At 43.5% G+C, this 21,086-nt stretch overlaps 1 protein-coding gene across 11 annotated transcripts in view; it reads right to left on the bottom strand.

The window, feature by feature from the left end:
* Positions 1-21,086, bottom strand: part of DNAJC6 (DnaJ heat shock protein family (Hsp40) member C6) — a 100,449-nt gene that overhangs the window by 30,376 nt on the left and 48,987 nt on the right. For 5 of the 11 annotated variants that reach the window (XM_008166637.4, XM_005300082.5, XM_065553984.1 and 2 more), the window contains 5 exons: positions 11,892-12,042; positions 10,794-10,843; positions 10,529-10,677; positions 4,064-4,186; positions 2,134-2,267 (listed from right to left, as the gene is read on the bottom strand). In XM_008166637.4, the coding sequence (XP_008164859.1) occupies positions 2,134-2,267; positions 4,064-4,186; positions 10,529-10,677; positions 10,794-10,843; positions 11,892-12,042 (607 nt within the window). Of the gene's footprint in view, positions 1-2,133; positions 2,268-4,063; positions 4,187-10,528; positions 10,678-10,793; positions 10,844-11,891; positions 12,043-20,271; positions 20,429-21,086 lie in introns of those variants that run through there. The other 6 variants (XM_065553985.1, XM_065553987.1, XM_065553986.1 and 3 more) reach the window with 2 other exon arrangements.

Raw genomic sequence — 21,086 nt, 5'->3', positions numbered from 1 at the left:
CAAAAACACACTCCAAAAACCTACATTTGTAAGTTGCACTTTCATGACAAAAAGAGATTGCACTACAGTACTTGTATGAGGTGAATTGAAAAAACCTCTTTGGTTTATGATTTTTACAGTTCAAATATTCGTAATAAAAATACACACTTTGATTTCAATTACAACACAGAATATATATAAAAATGTAGAACATCCAAAATATTTAATAAATTTCAATTGGTATCCTATTGTTTAACAGTGCGATTAAAACTGCGATTAATTTGAGTTAATTGCGTGAATTAACTGCGATTAATCAACAGCCCTACCCAGCACACAATTATCACTTCTGTTTTCTAGAAGAGAGGCACTTGGAGAGCATAAACTTGTAATGAGCTGCTTGTAAAGTTCCAAGAATGAAATTTTGTCAGTATTTGTACAACATGCTGCCGTCAAGCCACAAAGCAAGCATTTTATGCCAATTCTGCATTTATAAATAAAGTCTATACTGCACAAAATTATATACACACACACACCAGCCAGTCTCAGAGCCCAGGACTACAGACTTGGTGCAGCAGGATTGTCTATTTGGTCAGCAGGCCTAGGGGTCAGCACCTGCTTCTCCAGTCTCTTTTAGTTCAATGTGTCCTGAACTCCTTGAATGGAGTTCAGCTGGATCGGCCTCCTGGTTGATAACCCCTTAGTCCTGCCCATCCCAGGGCTAGGCACAGGGGAATCTGGAGTAATGAGGGGGACCCAGGCCCTCTCATTCCACCAAGGATAATAGCATGGTATGACCTATGCTTGGCCCACTTCCTGCCCACCTTCCCCACCCAATGCCTCAGTTTGAAGTGGGATTGCTGTTTACTTATAGTCCTTTGCTTCGAACCCCAGAGTCTCAGAGCTGATGTAGGTGACCCTCTGGTGCCCCTACCTCTTGGGTGATGTCTAAAAGGCGGGGGGGGGAGGGGAAGGTGGAAAATGGAACACTCACAGCCAGACTTCCTTGGTAAGAGCTTCTCCTCCTGTCTCAGGGCAGTGCTTCTCCAGGAAATGGCTTCTCTCCTACCCCCAGCCCGGGCTGCTAGAACTCTTTATATTCTTTTCCCCAGGAGTATGCTTGGCAGTACGTGAGGGGCAGAGCTTTCCTGACCCGGCACTGCTGGACCCTTTTCCCTGCCTGAGCCTTAGTGTGGCTTTGGAAACACACTTGGGCTCATGCTATGGTGCTAAAAATAGCAGTGCAGTTGATGTTCCCACTCTGGTTGAGACCCACCCCCCTTGCAGGGTTCCAGAGGTTGAGGGGGGAACATCTACACTACTATTTTTAAGTGCTGTAGCAGGAGCCTGAGTCTGTAGATTCGGGCTCAGATTCCCTTTTGCCTTTTTTTTTTTGGCGCAGTGTAGATATACCCTTAGAGAGCAGTTAATTTAGCTCCAGTTAAGTGGATTGGAGGGTTTGTTTCTATAATGATCCTAAACAGCACTTTTGGAAAAGAAAAAATAAATGACAAATCCAAAACTTGCCAGGAAACAGCAATGCTGCTTTCAGTTTAACTAGGCTAAGTATCTTAGGGGTTTAAACTTTTGTTTCTACATACTTATCACTGCATTTTTTCTGTTCACTCTGTGGGAGCCTACCAACAGGATATTCTTCAGTTGCAAGACAAACCTACTGTAAACAAGATGTTTTACACAGCAAGTTTCTGATCAGACAAATGGTCATTTGGGGGGAAGTTTGAAGCAATATTAAGCCCAGACTTGTCTTAATTTTTTTCAACCTAAGGAACAAAGCCATCATAAACAAACAGCCTTCATCTATTAATCCTTGGACACAATTTGAGGAAAACAGCATTCACTACTCTCACTTTACACAGGGTGAAGCTAGGACACAAAGACTAAGGAACTTGCCTGACACTACATAGCTCTGGCAATGTTAACATACTAGGACTGGAACTCAAACACCAAACCTCTTGCTTAATACTTTAGACCATCATTACTCAAGCTAGCATGTGGCACATGAGCAGTTCCACTGACTACGCACGGAAATGTTTGCAGGACCCAGGCCTGGACAGCTAAGGAAATGGGGACCACAGGCCTAAACCAGTTATACATTTAACTATGTTGAATAGTGCTCGCCCGACTAACATACTCTACCTTCTGTGGGATGGCCAGAGTCCTATTCCAGGTCTCTTTGAGTTGAGCAACTGAATAGCTGGGATTGGACTAGAGAAGAGATGACAGAAACAGAACATTGCACTGACCAGAACTGCTGATGCTGCACGGCCATCCTGTCAGATAAAATGCAAGAGCACATATCAGAGATATCCTGTTAATTGAAGGGAAAGGATAGTCTATTTTAACCCAATCCATATTTAAAAGCGCATTTCAGCAAGATTTCAATGACATGGCTGTATTAGAGCTAAAGGAGGAAGGTCTATAAAAACTCTTGTTTCGGCGCTTTAATTTCCAGTAATTAACTTTTGAACCAGACTAAATACAGCCGATTTAAACTGATTCAACTATTTTACAGAAGTGCATACAAGTGTAGCTGATGATTCACACAAGATTTTGAGGGCCCAGAAATAACTCCTCTTTGGATTGGAACTTCTGCTGTGTGTTTTAGTAATTTGCTGTTTGTAATATTAAAATACACCTGCAGATCTTAGGCTCACTGCAATCTGCTATTTCAGACATCTGCTAAAGCAGTGTTTACCTTGATACAGGATTTGCCACCCCAGAACAGACTAAGGCTTAAGTATCCTGCTGAATATGGGCATGTGCTTGAAATCAAAGGGACCACTCATGTCTTTCAAGCTTACATAGAGCTCTTCTTCAGGGTTAGAGCTCTGTGTAAGCTCAAAAGCTTGTCTCTCTCACCAACAGAAGTTGGTCCAATAAAAGATATTACCTCACCCACCTTGTTTCTCTAATATCCTGGGACCAACATGGGTACAACATCATTGCATACCTTACGTTAAGCACTGGTTTAAGTGCCTTGCTGAAGAGGGGCCCCATATTGGTAACCTGCCTATCTTTTGGACTTGGCTGGCTGTATAAGCTAGTTAGGGGAGGGCAGTCAAAGAGAAAAATGCCCTTCAACACACAAAATTCATTTGGGAGCTCTGTCATGTTTGAGTCTTTTGGGTTGGGAAACTACATACCTAGAGAACCTATGTGTTTCTGATTTTCACAGAAAAACCGTACTCATATTGAGAGTGACACTATGAGGCACCAGGGTTAATATTTATCGGGACTTTCTTATGAGCTAGGCAGATTTCATCTGGAATTTTTTACTGCCCAAAACTGCCAGCCCTGGAATGCCAACCTGGGTTCCGAAAGTTAAACAGAACTCCTTCGGGATCATTATCAACCATAAAGGTTCTACAGGCCAAAGAGTGTGATTGTGTAGGTGTCACTGACACAATCTTCAGCCTACACTGTCCTCAACATCTACATGGCTCTCACTGGATCTGCACAAGGCCCTGGAAACACTACTTTGTTAATAAGTCTGTTGATGTACAAGGAGGGACAGAACGTGGTTCATCTTCCTTAGCTACGTTGGCTCTGCAGGGCTCACTGGATTAAAAGCCATCAGACTTACTTTTCATGGAAGTTAGTATAACTGACTCAATACTCTCAGGAAGCAGATCTGATGAGTAAAATGTCCCTCTTGTTGCAGAGAGAATTTTCAGACTAGACCCACATTTTAATGGTAGGTTTAATTATTCTTATTCAAGCGCTCCTCCCCCCAGCCAAACTAGAAACTGCATTTAAAGTTGTGACAAACCATAACACTACTCAAAGCAATGTCTGCCGTTGTGTTGGCCAGAAAAGGCTCTCAAACTAGGTGATCAAATATATTGCAATACATGTAAGCCATGAAGCAATTTTAGCTTAAATCAAGTTGAATTATCTCTTTATATTTAGGTTTTTGCATATTGGCAGATTGTATAATGCTTATTCTCCTGTATGGACTTACTTCATTGTATCCTTGTACAATGGTGCATTTATTGCTGGTCAGTTCCCCAGGGAAGCAAGAGGTTACAAGCAGAGATTTCTCAAATGCAGCTACTGGCTGACTTACCATGCAATGGATGACACACACATTTTTGGGGTTCTGCTGTAACCAGTTGTGCATGTTCTTACATACAGCATAGAGATTATGCAGACTGGGCGCTTGTCTCATTGGCCAGCTACATTCAGATACCTAGGAGATCACATAGTGAACAAACAAACTTCATAATCCCTTTAATTGAGACACTTTCATGGATCTTTCCTGTCAAAAAAGAGCATGTTCCTTCCACACAAGGTAAATGCTGTGCTTTAAACCCCTTCAGCCTCTCTTTTCATGCATAACTCTGCTTAATGTGGAGGCATGAATTATAGAAGGGGCAAGAGAAGAGGATTTTTTGTTTCATAATATGAAATTGATATTTTGTCCCTGACAATACATTTTAAAACAGTTTTGAAATATTTAGCATGCAACTTGGATCATCCTTAGTAACCATTTAAAGCACTGAATTCTCTTTGCAAGGAAGAGTTGAATCAAATTGCTGTGCTTTGATTATACTGTAGTAAGTCCTGCACTAGGTCACAGGACTGAAATGTTAGCAAATTGGTTCTTAAAGTTAGGGCCTGGTTTTCAAGCGGTGCCGAGCATCTCTTGCTTCCACTGACTTAATGGAATGGGATTTGAGAGACCTCAACAACCCTGAAGATCAGGCCACTAGTTCCTAATTAGTAAATATTAAATTCCTGGACTCTCTCTCGGTAATGAGATCTGATTTCTACAGCAATCTTACGAGTAATTCTTTGTAGAAAGGAATTGGTAATAAACAGTTACTAAAATGTCAGCCAGAACATTATTCCTCAAATGCTAAGCTGTACAAACAAGCAAAGCACTTCTAGCTATCACTCATCCACATACTCTCTGAATCACAGTTGTCTCAAGGACAATCTTTGCAGTGCTGTGCCAAGTTGCAGATTGGCTAGCCTTCCACAACCCTATTTCTCCCGTTAGCTTATTTTTAATTGAATTGCCTTTTAAAAAGAGGTTTCTGGCCAGAGGTAGGAAGCTGCAGCACCAAGTTTCACTCTGTCTAAAGAGCAGTTTTTTCCCCCCAAGCAGACATTTGAATTCTGCTTTAGGAATACTGGGGGCAGGGAGGGGGGAGAGAAGAAGATGGTTTGGTTAAACCTTCCTAAATACAGGGAAGTTCCTTAGATAATCATATAAGCACTTAAAAGGAGAATGATATAAATTTGGCAAGGTGGCTTACTCAGACTCTGCCCATAATGTCTAAGCAATTAATTCTGTATTTTGGGTTGTATTTCATTAGAACCCTGATATTTGTAAGAGGATCAATAGCAAGGCTGGAATCCCCCTATAAGAATGTTTTGTTTCCCATTGTAAGCACCTAGCATGGCATCTGTTGTGGCAGTTAACGGTCTATAACACAAATTCTTATTTTAAATTATGTACAATAGTCATTTTGATCTGCAGCACGAGCATACGTTAGGGAGTGCTCACATGAAGCGCAATGAGCATTTATTTGGCCATTCGGCTTTCCCCCCCCCCCCACCAGACACTTTCACATCATGATTTTTGAGAGTGGAGTTGCACAGGCAATTAGTCCAGATTGTGTTTTGTTGTTCTCCAAGAGAGGCGGTTACTGTCAATATGACCAACCACCCATAAACTAAATATCCTCTAACTAGGCATTGACACAGCAGACTCTGAAAAAGCCATTACCATCTATAAAGTAAATATGCATTTCCAGCAGTCCATAATTATGCATTTGCTTGGTCTGTAATTACAGGCCAGCAAGCAAATATGCAATTAGGAAATTTTTAAGTATATGTTACGTAGTTTTCTTTATTTGAAGTGCTACCTCAATATCACTAAGGAAATTCAACACAACATAAAAGTGGAAGTTTTATATGGCTTTTGAAATATGGGGGCCTGTGGCCATGTTTATGATACATGTTAGGACCGTAACGTCATCTTGTTTTTGTGCATAAGACTTTTATTTTGAATTTCTCCCAGCTTCCTTGGGAAACTGGCAGAGAAACCACTACCAGGAAAGTCACTAGAACAGGGGTCTCAAACTCAATATACCTTAGGGCCAGTGCCAGTCCTCAAATCCTCCCAGCGGGCCAATAATGTCACTCATGCCGCCCAGAACCTGACCCCCCAAAACTCCACCCCCCACCTGCCTAAGGCTCTAGGAGGAAGTTTGGGTGCGGAAGGGGTCTGGGGTGCAGGCTCTGGGAGGTGGTTGGCGGTGCGGTGCTTACCTGGGGTGGGCCAGGGGGCCTCTGTGCGCTGCTGCCCCAGGCACCACCCCCACAGCGTCCCATTGGCCACAGGGGTGCTTGGGGTGGGGGCAGTGCACGGAGACACAGCCCCGCCCCAGGGCCGGATGGAGGGGCTGGCAGCCACTGGAGCGAGTAGGCAGACGCTGCTCAGCTCCACTGTGCTGCCGGGGCCCCAGACGGGGGAGCGCCCGGGGGTGGCAGGTGGGGCCAAGGGAGAGACCTGGCCCAAAAACTGCTGGAGCCACGCAGGCCAGGAGTTTGAGACCTCTACACTAGAAGAATGGAATATTAAAGGACTAATGAGCATTATACTGTTCCTATTTACATTCTTCCAGTGGCTCTACATTTTGCCTTGCTAATTTTTTTAAAACTGTCTCCTATCTTCAGATATGGCAGCTACTTTTCCTCTTCACAAGTCTAGGGGGAAAAAAAAGTGGTGAATGAGCCAGTAGGAGGCAAAAAGGGTTATAAAAGATGAGACTTAACAGCAATCATGAATTTAAAACATTTTTATATAAAGATTTATTCCTCTTGAAAAAAAGTCTTAGAGAATAGGAAACGAATAATCCACTTTAAATAAACAACAGAACAAGCAGCTACTGTGCATGGAGGGGATTGGGAGGAACACTTCTCCATTTAGGTTTTGGCTCAGGATTAACTGAGAATAGTTATACAAGGATTTCAGCTCCTTTAGGATCGATTAGTATTTTTCATGTATACCACATCCACTGCAAGAGCACCATGGAACAATTATGCAAAATTATACCTTATCTTTCCTGCCTGCCTAGTAGAGACAGACTATCCCAGCCCAGAATCTTAAGATGCTGCATTTTAATATGTTATTTATCATTTTTGCCTCATGTCTTGAGGCAACAGCTAACAAAATGGCTAGTCATTCTTAGTAGGTAACATACACAGTAGTAAATAATGAATACTATTTCCTGCCCTATAGCATTCTTTCAATATATGACAACAGCAGCAATACCACTAAAATATTTTAAGTTGAGCTGCTGAAAATACAGATCCCACTGCATCTGCTATTGATACATAAGAGCCCTGATGTTAGTCCAGTTTTTTTGAGCCCTCTTCATCTCAGCCTCATTGCCAACAAATATGCCTGAATTCATTAATTGAATGGGAATTAAAAGCTCCTTGATTATTTTAACCTAACAGGTTTTCCTGATTCACTGACAGCATGCAACACCACCACAGAAAGGCCGTTCACAAACGGCCATTTTTTTAGTGGCAAAAATCCATGGTATGTGCACAAATGTAAATGGAATGGCTACCAGTGATCTAGACAGTAGCGGCAATTAGACTATTAACTATAGATCAGACTAAACTGAAGTCAGGTAATCTCTTGCTACACTAGCTTAAGTTTAGTAATTAATGTTGCATGTTGGTGGAAGACAGAGCTAGAAAGAAGGAGGAAGAAGATCGCTTGTAGGAAAGTTTTTCTACCAGTTATGCCTAACCTTGCATATCTACAGGGATCTCCAAATGCTTTAAAACCTTCAACAAATTGGAGCCCAACACTTCTGTCTGGTATCATTCTGGTTTTACAGAGGAGGAAACTAAGGCAGAAAGCATTAGTGACTTCTCAAATAATAAAAGTCAGTGGCAGAGCCAGATACACAACCCATATCTAACTTCCAACCCTGTGCTTTAGCCACCAGATATTCCTGCCCTCACAAAATAAAGTTACATCACCAATTGCATCAATACTTTATGTAACTAGAGACAGTTTTGCAACACAGAAGTATGCTAGTTTATTTTAAAGAAAACTTCTTTAAAAGCACCTTTGCTAAGATACCTGTTCTCACTGCTTTGCTTTTTTAATTCTTTCTAGGAGAGTCTGGTGAAGTGAGGTTTCCCTATGGACAGTACCAACACAGTAGGCTGTGCTTCCCCAAACAGCCTGGCTCCCGCCCCCTATCCACACCCTCCCACTTCCTGCCCCCTGACTGCCCCCCCTCACAATCCCCAACCCATCCAACCCCCCTGCTCCCTGTCCCCTATCCACGCCCTCACCCCCTGAAGTCCCCCGCAGGACTCCCATCCAACCACCCTCTGCTCCTCGTCCCCGACCACTTCCTCCCGGGATCCCCCGCCCCTAACTTCCCCCGGTATCCATCCCCTTATCCAACCCTCCCGTTCCCCATCCCCTGACAGCCCCCCCCAGAACCTCCACCCCATCCAACCGCCCCATCCTCCCTGACTGCCTCCCAGGATCCCCCGCTCCCTTACCCCAACCCAACCCCCCCACTCCCCGCTCCCTTACCAGCGGGCCAGAGCGTGGCCAGCACAGCGGCATGACTGCAGGGGAAGGGCCGGGGACTAGCCTCCCCGTCCGGGAGCTCAGGGGTCAGGCAGGATGGTCTCGCGTGTTGGATATGGCCTGCGGGCCATAGTTTGCCCACATCTGCAGTAGGTGATTATACTGTGACATCGCACCCCATATTCTTCATAGAAATATGGATATGATATGAATATGGCATACCTAAGATATACCTTACATGAGCCATCTTGCATAAAGTATCATTGGAAAGGTTATAATTTACTGAATGTAATTATCCAATTTCTATGCATGTATCATTTCTGTATCTGAATTAGGCATATTGACTATGTAACAATTACACGCTCGTGTGTGTGTGTGTGTGTGTGTGTGTGTGTGTCCGTCCGTCCCACCAGACAACCCACCATCACAGCCTTGATGGGCCATTAGGAAGAAACAACAAGAGTGCGAAGATACTAATCTCTTGCCTTCCTGAGATGTAGCTGTTACACTACCAGGTCAGGTGATAAGATCACCCGATACAAAATACCACCTTGGACACTGCTGATATTTTTCCTCGTACAGGGATCAAACAAAGGTCTCCTGCCTTAGGTAAATCCTTTTTAAGGCTGGGGAGGGGGTTGATCTAGACTCTCCTCCATGGTCTACCCAAGAAGAAAGATGCTGAAAGTACCTGAAGGGACAAAGGAACCAACCTGAGAAGAAAGGCAGGGGTGAGTTCAGACAGGGATCCAGTCTGTAAGAAGAAATAACTGGATCTCTAAGCTACAGAAACACTGCAACTTGCCTACAAAAACAACATTTAAGGTGAGAAATTACTTCTTGAAACTAGTCTAAAATCTTAAGCTTAATATCCATGTTTTGTTTTATTTGCTCAGAATCTGTTTTGTTCTGTTTGCTATCCCCTATTATCACTTAAAATCTGCCTTTTATAGTTAATACATTTGTTTTGTTTATTATTAAAACCAGTTTGTGCAATTTCTAACTGGGGGGGAAGAGAGAGAGGGCAAGAAGTTGTGCATCTCTCTTCACATTGAGGAAGAGGGCCAATTTTTATGAGCTTGCGCTCTGCAAATCTTTCTATACAGCACAAGACCGTATTATTTTGGGTTTATTCCCCAAAGGGGGGTGTGCAAGTGAGTTCTGGGTGAGTCCTCTCACACAGAGCTGACTTCAGTCTGTGTCTGCAGCTGGGTGTGGCCCTACCTGTGTGTGTGCTGCAAGAGGCCGGAGAGCCTAATTCAGCAAAACAGGGAAGGGAATCCAGGCTGGTGGAGCAGGAGGGGCTCAGTGAAACCCCAGTACATCAGGTGGCATCTAAGAAGGGCAGGTGTGTGTGGGGGGGGGGAAAGAGGGCGTGTCTAACCCGTCACAACTACCCTCTGCTTTTCAGGCCTTCAACAAAATTAGCATCAGAGCATTATGCTGTTACGCAGTCATGCAGATGGCAGCTACTTTCATTCATACATGCTACAATTTTAAAGAATTGTGCAACTCAGTCAGTATATTAATGCTAAGTTTTATAGACTGATAAATCTTTCAGATTTAAGTGCTTATTCCTCACTCCTCTGCAGCAGTTTCTAGTAGCTGTACAGGAGCCACAGGTGGCATAGCGGCAACCTAAGTAGCCCTACAGTCCCTCCCATTGCAAGCTCTGGTGAAGGTACAGGCCATAGCACTGAGCCCTCCAGGGCTGCTTTAACTTATGCCAGGGGCTGTTTGAGGCCCTGCAGTAGGCCAGAATCCAGGGAGCGTAATGGGCATTTAAAGCCACCTTTGGTCCCCCCTCTCCCTGAACCGAGCCGTCTGTGCTCTGCCTCAGGAGGCAGAGAACCTGCCCCCTTCGTTTTGTAAGAACTCTGGGTCAGATAGCAAGAGGTCTCGGAAGCAATTTTTGTGATCCTGGGCTTTGGTATCCCAGAAGAAAGCACTTACCCTGTTATGAAACTTGGCACTACGATAAGACTTCTGTGACAAATTGAAGACCGTGTAGTGGTCAGGATGTCGTGAATCTAAGAACGTCCGCACATCTTCAATGTGATTCCTGAACCCCAGTTCAACCCCTTCAGCAGGAAAAGACATAACTGTTGAGACCAAACACAAGAGTGAGTACGGACCACAACAGGGTTCAGAAGTTGGTTCATAAACACAGATTACCACAGACAACATCATTTCATTTACAAAAGTGACTGACACTTACCAATGATTCTTGAGGTAACATAAGAAATATCTAGCTCTCCCTTGGTGTAACTAAAGGAAAGAAAGCAGGGAAGACACGTTAACGTACACACTTACATACAGAAGCCAAGACAACAATGTTTCTCCACAAAGACTCACTTCAGATTAAGTATGGATAACAGATGAGACAAACTACTTAGTACACTGGAAGTTAAGTCTAAACAAGACAGAAGTAGAGTTTTAAAATGTTGTTTTCCAACAATGGACTGAACAACCTTTTTATACCCAACTGTCTTTAACCCATTGCCTTCTTTTTTCTCTCAAAAGAGCATCCTCCACTTTTCATCATCATCATCATCTGCCTTGACTTCAATTTCTAATGGAAATTTTTGAGCAACCTGCACAGTCAGTAACTTCCACAGACACCTGAAAGCCTCTCGTAAGATCATGAACTATGCAGTGCTCTGCCAGCTCAGTTATCCCAGAATACACAGTGCACACCACAAGGCGGCACCAGAGCACAGTGCATAGCTGAGGTGCGGTCAGCAGCAGTGACCAACAGCATGCAACAAGTCAACAGAATTCTCTTAAAAAGGTAGCAGTCAAGAATGGATTTAAGGATGGAAACAATAAGGGGGGCTGAATAGGGAGAAGTGAGATGTTAGCGAGAGGTTGTCGTCTCATGTTGAGCAGCAGATAGGTGAGGGAACAGAGGTCAGTCAGTTGGGAGAACTGGTATTTAAAAAGACAAAAGACGGTCTGCATAGGATAGAAGTGGGATTGCACAAGGGATATAGAGGTAAGAGTAGTAAAGAGACTTGGAGAAGAGAATGGATAGGAAAAGCCCATTCCGATGTTCAGGATCTCTGACATTCACTCATCTCAAGGTTACAAATCTTGCTTTAGCGGTCTTAGCTTCATTTAAACCATATACCCAATTATAAGACTGACTCATTCATAAAGGTCACATCAAAGAAAAGAAAAGCTTTCTAGATAAACTGGTCTTTTTCCAGGTTCTTTGTCCAATGCCGGTTAAGAACAAAGTAGTTTCCTTCCCACTAACATCCTGCAGCTACAGTATTTGTTTTACCTGCGTTGAGAAGCTTTGGTTGTACTATACCTGGCAACAGATTGCATAACTTTTGAAGAGGTATCTTTTAGGGTGTCCTTCAGGTTATCCTTCAAGTTGCTGAAGAGTCGCCCTGCTCCTCCTTTCACCATGTCTAGTAAGCCTCCCCCATAGGTGGATTCCATATCTGGCGATGATGCCCCTTTCAAAAAAAAAAAAAAAAAAAAGTCACACAGATGTCACTCATTCAAAACAAAGAACACACTGCCAACAGGCACTCTGCTTTAGCCTCATGGTAACACAGCTGAGTGCTTTGCTTAAGATCAGGAAACAGGTTACTCTCACTGGTCTCCAGCTAAATATCGATTTTCAGAGTTGTGGAAGCACTCCTCCTGGCCAAGGTGAAGATTTTTAGGAGTTGCTAGCATTGTGTGCAAGGCATCAGGTTGACAGTCTATAGCAGGGGTGGCCAAAGGAATTAAAGTGCAGCTCCTGGAGCCTTCCACACTCCACCATTCTCTGACTACCAGGGAGGAGGGGGGGGGTGCTCAGGGCTTCTGCCCTGCGGCAGGGTGGGGCTAGGAGCTTCTGCCAGAGACAACTGCTGACTGTAAGAGTGCGGGGGTGGGGGGAGGGTGCACAATTTGAAGGTTCAGACCTCCCAACAGCTTGAGTCACACACACCCCCCCCAGCACACTCCCCCTCTTTCCCTCAGTGGCCCCTCCCCGCAGCTCCCAGGTGTTTGCTGCTACCTCTCCCTGCAGAGCTAACAGCTGGGAGCTGCAAGGAGGGGGGTCTCTGCTTTAGCTCCTTGGGGAGAAGCAGCAGCAAAAGAAGCTGAAGCCCCAAGCTCCAGCAGGTGCCACCCGCAGGGCTGAAGCTCGGAGCCCCAACAGGTGTGTCCCAGCTCTTGAACGTCTGACGATGGTCATATGCGGCTTGAAGGGTCAGTAAGTTTGGCCTCCCCTGGTCTATAGAATAGGCACAGTATGGGCAAGAGCAGTACAAGCTATGCTACTTTGTCTCAACCCAGCCTTCAGGTACAAGCAGAATTCAGTTTCTATCAAGGTTGCCCTTCCTGTAACTGACTTCTCTACCATGAAGTCGAGGCAACAGTTTCAGCAACTCTTATCACAGCTGACGTGGTCACCAGCCTGAATGCATCTCAGAAGTCACAGGATCGGTCTCCCAATCCCTGAACATCTAGTCTCCTATGAGAAATACAAACCAATAGCTTTTCTATTCTCTGCCTTCTACCCTCGTAATACACGCAATATGCAAGAGGGGATGACAGTAGGCATCCCATTTCACAGACAGGGTATCTTGGGAGTGGAGATAGTCATGGGGTTACGTGTTCCTGGCAATATCCGTTGTCAACAGGCAAGGTAGGTGTGTCAATTTTACTGGGGGAAGGCGAGCAGAAGGGACAGGTTTGTGGGTTTTAGTAAAATCATATATGTTTGTTCAACACCCTGCATAATGGGCCTTGGACCAGATTGGGACATTAATGTAATGTAAACAATAAGAGGCGGCATGTCTTCACACTTGTGATTTAATGCTAAGAAGCCAATATGATAAAGTGAATGTTCCAGAGCAAAACAAAACAGAGTGTTAGTATGGTGGGTTAGGGTTATGCAATGTGTGCTTATACACAGTATATCCTTCACGTCACAAATTTAAAAAAAAAAAAAAAAGTGATTTGATATTTATTTTTAATGTAATCATCAATAATTAAGTTATGAAAACATTTGTTATGGATGCAGAATCTCTGTTAATTTCCAGCTGAGAGTATTGTTCTGGAAGGGACTTCCAATTCTGTTACAGATTGCAGTACACAGGTTCTTTTATTTCGTTCTACAACTGAACTGCAAAGCATCAGACTAGCAAAAGATTTAAAAATCCTTTGATTATCTATAATTAAGGCTACGTTTTAGTCACAGGTATTTTTAGTAAAAGTCATGGACAGGTCACAGACAGTACACAAAAATTCAGGCCTGTGACCTGTCATAGAATATCATGGTTGGATGGGACCTCAGGAGAGCATCTAGTCCAACCCCCTGCTCAAAGCAGGGCCAATCCCCAACTAAATCATCCCTGCCAGGGTTTTGTCAAGCCAGGCCTTAAAGTCTAAGGAAGGAGATTCCACCACCTTGTATTATACAGCCCTGACTGACTAAATCTTGGGGAGAGTGCAACCCGGGTGGGGGGGGGGGAGGTGTGCCATGGGTGAGCAACCTGGGACCTCCGTTGGTACTGAGGGGGCAGGCAGTGGCACGTGGCCTGGGACCCCCGCTGGTGCTGGGGCAGAGGTTTGATGGGACTATAATGCTCCCTACCTGGCTCTGCATGATGCCTCTGCCCTAAGCACCAGCTTCATAGCTCTCATTGGCCAGGAACCATGGCCAATGGGAGCTACAGGGGCGGTGCTTTCAGGTGGAGGCAGCACGGGGAGCTGTCTGCTAGGAGCTGAGGGAGGGGGATGTTGCCGCTTCCAGGGAGGCCCCCCTCCCTGAGGTAAGTGCCGCCCAGAGCCCTCACCCCCTCCTGCACCCCAACCTCCTGTCCTGAGCCTCCTCCCACACCCAAACTCCTGCTGGGGGTGTGGGGGTACAGTGGCCCAAGACTGCCTCAGCAGCAGCCAGTCAGCTGGCCCAGGGGCTGCCTAAACTGCTCTACAAAGTAAATCCAGTTTCTACTTTGCTATAAACTACCAATCCTATGTCCCTATTTAAATAATTTACACTACACTTGCTGTTTAAAATCCAAACAGTAATGGAGACCATATAATGAACCAATGGATCCTATAGTTTGAAAGTTATACTATTATCGCCCTTTTTCTAAGGCATGTTTAGCATATGGTACTGTGGTAGTTTCGGAGTAGTTAGAATGGGATCCCCTACAGAAGCTGTAAAATTGAAGACTGGTCAGCTGATACTGCTGCTCATTAGGAGAACTTTGCCTGTACTTCTTACTACCTTTGGAAGGTAGATACTACTCCCTTCCACCCCCCACACTTCTAAATAGCCATATGGTAGTAAGAGACTGATTAAAGTAAAGTGTTGGCTTTCAATTGAAGTAAGGTGAGCATATGACAGGGGAATAGGGAAGAACAGTACAGAGAGATGAACATCTGATATTTTTAATATATAAGAAAGTGGGAGGTAGTTTTGTACTCAAAGATACTCTTGGTTTTTTCAATTCACCTTTAAGAGAACCGAGGGGAGACAATAGAGAACATGGAAATACAAGAAGTAGCTGAAGATAGGTGGTAGTCAACCTTTGAAATTTATTTGCTGAAGGAACTAAAAGGACACACTGAAAAGGCTGACCAAAAATAAATATGCGCAACAGTTAGAAAGTGAATGCCTGGGGAGGTGAGAGAGGAGAGAGACTTTCTTAAAAGAGAATCCAAAAGCCATCTTCATGGAGAAGAAAATTAAGACTGATGCAAAGGTAGAACAAATAAGTCCATATGTGCTACAGATAGCCACAGTGCTGGAAAAGAACTGAAGAAGAAACTCAAGTTGTTACCACTGAAAAGCTTAGATAGTTGGTGTCAAGCAACTGAGGGCATAGAACCAATAATGAAGGTTCAACAACGGGCAGTTATCCATCCTACACACATTGAGAAGCCTACATTACACCAGCACTTGACATAAAACCTTGGTAGCTACTGTACCCAGTATCCTCTAGTCAGTGAATTGGAAGTGTCCTATGATCCGACAGATAAAGCGAATTTCCTAGTTACAAGATACAGTGCAGATCACTCAGACAGATTTTACAAGAGAACAAAGTGACATTTCATTCCAGAGATAGTGTATCTTGAAGCTCTCTCTCTCTTTCTACTGCACATTATCCTTTAATTATAGAGAATATATATTCATCAGCCCCTCCTCTGTCCCTGGCAAACACTCTCTCCCAAAGCCATGCTAAAGCATAAAAGTGTTTAAAACCAGAACAAATCAGTATCATTGAGCAGAAGTGATAGAGAATCTCACATGCTAAGCAAACAACGGATACTGAAACCAGGAATTAATCCAGGATAAGATAAGAAAACGACAGTCTGTTCAGGTAATTTCTACATAGTCATTTCTTTTTATGGAAGTAGAAATCCCAGATTTTTTGGCTTGTTTGTCTTATACATGCTAACTAGTGGGGCAATATTTTTACTGTTGAAAAAGAGAAAGCTGATTCTGCAAGTGCAGACATTAATTTTAAAAAAAATATTACCTATATCATACCACGAGTCTGAATTAACCAGGATAAATATTGAGAGAGACAAGATGGGTGAGGTAATATCTTTTATTGGACCAACTTCTGTTGGTGGAAGGGAAAAAGCTTTTGAGCTTCACAGAGCTCTTCTTCTGGTTACCATCTCTTCTCCTGAGTATCCATGTTAGCTTGGATCTGAAGCTAGACAAACTAGCACGGACACTCTGGACACCTTCTCCAGGCCTAAGGAAGAGCTCTGTGAAGCTCAAAAGTCTGTCCCTTCCACCAACAGAGGTTGGTCCAATAAAAAAATATATATATATCACCTATCTTATCTCTTTCAGATCCTGGGACCAATACAGCTACAACACTGCAAACAGGATAAATATTGTCGTATTTGCACCATCTGAACAAGACATTAAGTTATCCCAAGAAGCTTGCAAGTTATATCCCACCAGCCTCTCTTGTTGCAACCGTCAAGCAAGTCTAGTGTCAACTACCGCCATCATTGATCAGCCAGCCAGATGCCACTTCTGGGAGCGCATTTGTCATAAAAAACAGGATATACAGCCTATCTTCAAAGGCTTGCTTATATGACGCATATAAACCTCAGTGACCAGCAGCAGACAGAGTTAGGGCTGGTCTACACTGCAACGTTGTCGACAAAACTTTGGTCTTTCACGGGTACTTAAAAAAGCCCCCCCGCAAAAGACAAAAGTTTTGCCGAAGCAAGTGACAGTGTGAACGCGGTTTGTTGGCAGGAGCGCTCTCCTGCCGACACAGCTAACGCCACTCACGGGGCTGGAAGTATTTTGTCGGCAAAAGTACAGACAAAATACTGACAGAGCGTTCACACACGCTAACTTTTAGTGACAAGGCTGTGTCAACTGTGGGGAAACTAGCCTTGTCGCTAAAAGCTGCGTAGTGTAGACAAGCCCTTAACATCCTAACCACTATCCACAAAACTCTGTTCCGCTCTGTAGATGAAGAAATCAATAGAACTTCAGCAGTACTGTACCTACAGTTACTGTACCTACAGTCTTTTCTTTTTAAATGGAAATCATCAGAATGTTTGAGGAAGGAATTAAGCAGATTTTTAAAAAAGCAACACAAGTTAGATTCAATGGACAACCTCTGCTAAAACTCCACTTAATTATGGTTTTCAAAACTGTTAATTAGAAGAATCATCAGTAGCCCTGGTGCAGTTCTAATGAAGACAATCAACCACCAAGGATCATAGCTGAGTTTAAGGGAACACTTCTCAATATAAGCTGCTCTCTGAATACCAGAGGGAATGATTCAGACCCTAACATACAGCTCAACAGATTGACACATGCTTGGTAGGGATGCACAGTTTGTAGCATAATGTTCTTTCAGCATTCAGAAGAATCTATATAAAACTAGAATACAAGATAATTAATATTTGGCAATAAGCATCTTCCTTAACATGTGAAGGCAGCAGGCACATTTTGTAGTGTTGTTTGCACAAACTGTACATTACCAGTGTGGGGAACTAGGCTGCTGCACAAGACCATGAGATTTCCCCCACCCCACCCCCCAGGAAGGAGCAATTGCGTCGCAAGTGCCTATTTGCTTATGCTTTAACAATATTAAAAGTATTAATTAAAACCCATAAACATATATGTGAAATTCAGTGTTAAAACCTAGTAACGTTTTATTCTACAATGTTAGGAGTGTGCCAATGTATCGTCATAAAAATAACCCCTGCAAGTTAGAATGGCAGGAGTACCCCACCTGGCCTTCAATCCAATATTCTGCATTTACTCATAGCAATCTAGTTAACTTTGACCTTGTGTTAAATTACTGTCTAGTGATCTTATCCTTGTTTGTGAAGAACTGATTCTTGCGGAGTATGAGATTTTTGTTCTGTATGTAGCAGGAATCCTTTACTAATTCAATCATTGGATAGTCACTGAAAAGCTTAAGTATTTCAGAGAGATTGACACTTTTGACAGCGTCTAGCTCTGTATAATTTGGTCATTAGTTGTGATACAAGTTTTAGTCAAGGTATTTTGCCAACCATGGCTTTTTACTTTTCCTAATAATGATGAAACCTTTAATAGTGTTTTTAATGCACATGTAATGTAAAATGCTAGCGAAACAGAAGCTAACATGCCTCCCCTTTAAAAAAAGTTGCATTAGCAATGACAATTTTTCCATCTTTTCACTTTTAAGATTTCCACATCAGTGGCTCAGACTGGTAAAGTGACAGTTTGGTTCGTTTAGTTGACAAGTTCAAACATTCATCTGTCAGAGAGAAAATGAATGCATTCATTTTCAACAGGCAGTCTTTCATTCTGAAGTTACCATGCGCTCATATTACACTGGTCTACAATTTTTGAGACGTCGTCTGCTTCAGGATAAAATGTGCTATTTATTATGTATTTTGATGTGCTGAATTCAAATATGACAATTAAAACAACGGATTGGCTACTGTTTCTAAGAGATTTAAGTTTTTACATTTTATGCCTTCTAAAAAGAGTGGGAGCTCATGCAGGAGTGGACTGATTGCAACTGAAAAGGTGGACAGACATTTATAAAGGGGGAACAGTTCTGCCCCCTGGATGCCTCACAGAAATACAAAACAACTCCTGGAATACTGGTGCCCATTTTTGGCTGGGATGCTGAAGTTGCATCATACTGGGGGACCAGTCAATTCACCTTTAACCAACATAGATCCCTAGCCCAGCATTTTCTCTTGGATGGCACCAAACTGGTGCCGGGGGTCACAGGGAAAGCTCCATGACCCTAAATCAATTCCAATCGCACCACTACAAATATGCTGCGGTGGGTAAAGAGATGGGCAGTTCCTTGAAACTCCCCTTCTCTCCCTGCTCCTGATACAGCATCTAAATATGAATGGCTCCTGTGGCCAGCTATGTACAGGATGAAAGGTGCAGGAAGCAGTGCCCTATTCCAGGCTTTCTGCTTCTACTCTCACACTACCCCATTTTGCTGAGAGAGCAGGAGTTCCAGCCTCCAGATACACCAATGGATCTTCCCTGGCATCAAGCAGCATATACCCTTTGGGGAGGGAAGGGGCAGGAGGAGCAACAGAGGAAGAGGAGACCAAAGAACAACAACAATTCATTCAAAGTGGAAGGAAGACAAGATGAGAAAGATCTGAGTCTGAAGGGAAGAGAAGGAACAGATGGAGTTCTACTGAACCACATCCTGGCATGATGGGCTAGACTGGAGGAGCGATGGCCTAGTGGACAGAGACCTGAGCCCAATTCCCATCTCAGCCACAGATTTCCTCTATGACTTGGGCAAGTCATTTAATCTACCCTGTGCCTCAGTTCCCCATCTGTAAAATGGGGATACCATCACCTCACAGGCATGAGGAGGATAAAAGTCATTAATGACCAAGGCACACTGATGATACAGTGATGAGGACCACGTAAACACCTAGACAGTGAGGCATTACCAACAGCAACACAAGGGTCAGGAACTACCGCCCTTCCCTCACCTTTAAACTTCTTCTCTTTCAAGTTTCAATTCCTTTACAATCAGTCTTATCTTGCTTATGCTCCTCTAGAGCCATTTCATTATTGGGCTCTCTCTGAAGAGGAAGAAGTCTTAAGAGTGAAAACCAACAGACCCACCAGAGGTTAGTTAAATCTATTGTGCAAAGGTCACTACTAGAGCTGGGACTAGAATCAGAGCTGCTGGTTCCAATCCAGTGCTCTACATACATCTTCCCTGAATGCAGGGTTCTTAGAGACACTTCTTATGTAGCGTGTTTGCAGACAGATACTAGGATAGTGACGGAGACGATAGCAGAGATGAGTTTCCTATATTTTGACAAGAAGCTTCCACAAGCAGGTCATCTCAGCCTGTGAGAAACCCAGTGTGCTAGAGATGCATGTGCTGGCAGCAACAGGTGCAGGGCTAGGACACTTTCCCATTTCAGTAAAGGCTTTTTCTTATACCTTAGGAAGGAAACAAAAAGCCATTAAGCAAACAAGCATTTAAAATGCACTTTGCAAACTTCCAAGAGCTAGTCTGAATATTAATGTTGATAGGACAGTATTTAACTTGAAATGGGGGGTGAAGGCAGACATGCAAGGTCAAGAAATTAAGCCAGATAAGACCCTTCATTTAGACAACTAACAAACCAAGAAAGTCCCCTTTAAGGCAAAGGCAAACAGAAGTACACAGAAAGAGAGCAAAGGAATCGGGTTTACTCCAGCTTACCAACATCATTAGGGTACTCTCCATGGGACAGCTCCCAGTCCAGGAACATTTTTCTTCCCTGTACTCTTGCACGTGCTCTCTGCTCCCTTTTGAGGGAGACTGAATAGTCACCAAGCCTCCAGGGCTAACCCCACCCTGATCTCTTGCAGATTCCTGCAACAAGAGCAGGCAGCTGTGGTCCTTGCAGCGAGTTAACCCTTTCTCACTCACTTCCCCCAAAGAATCAGGACTGTCCTCCCTCCTGGTGCAATCTGGTCCATTTCAGAATAGGAGGGGAGGGATCTTTAGGGCTTTTTAAACATTGCTTATCCATGGGTATAATGTAATCACTCATAGGGATAATTTAGTATTAGCAGTATCCAAAGAGGGAGTTACTCTACCAGAAGCACAGGTATAATCACCTTAATTGTCTCTTAAATATCATGGCAAAACTTTAACAAAGAAGCTCCCAGGAGTATGCTCCAGCACCCTATGCTGAGAAAAAATATCTTCCTGTTTCCCCTAGTGGTGATGACTCCTGTAAATTGATGGCAGAGTATATGTTAAATTTACTGTGGCAATAAAATAGAATATAATTCAAGTCAGAGTGGGAACTACAGATCCATTCAAAAATCAAAAAATGGAAGATTTCTATTTTCTTCTACAGATCAGTGCTGCTTTCATTCTGAAAGTATTAAATGCTCTAATGAATACATGGGGTTCCATGATAGAAGTCTGACACTGTACTTAAAGGAGCTCAGCTAGTGCTGCAACTGACTTTGCACAGGTGCTTCAGTTCCCTGACCATTTCCAAATTTCTGGCTCTTTATGCCACA

Source organism: Chrysemys picta, chromosome 8 (assembly GCF_011386835.1).
Source record: "Chrysemys picta bellii isolate R12L10 chromosome 8, ASM1138683v2, whole genome shotgun sequence".
Classification (NCBI taxonomy): Eukaryota; Metazoa; Chordata; order Testudines; family Emydidae; genus Chrysemys; species Chrysemys picta.
This window is presented reverse-complemented; position numbering and strand designations above follow the sequence as displayed.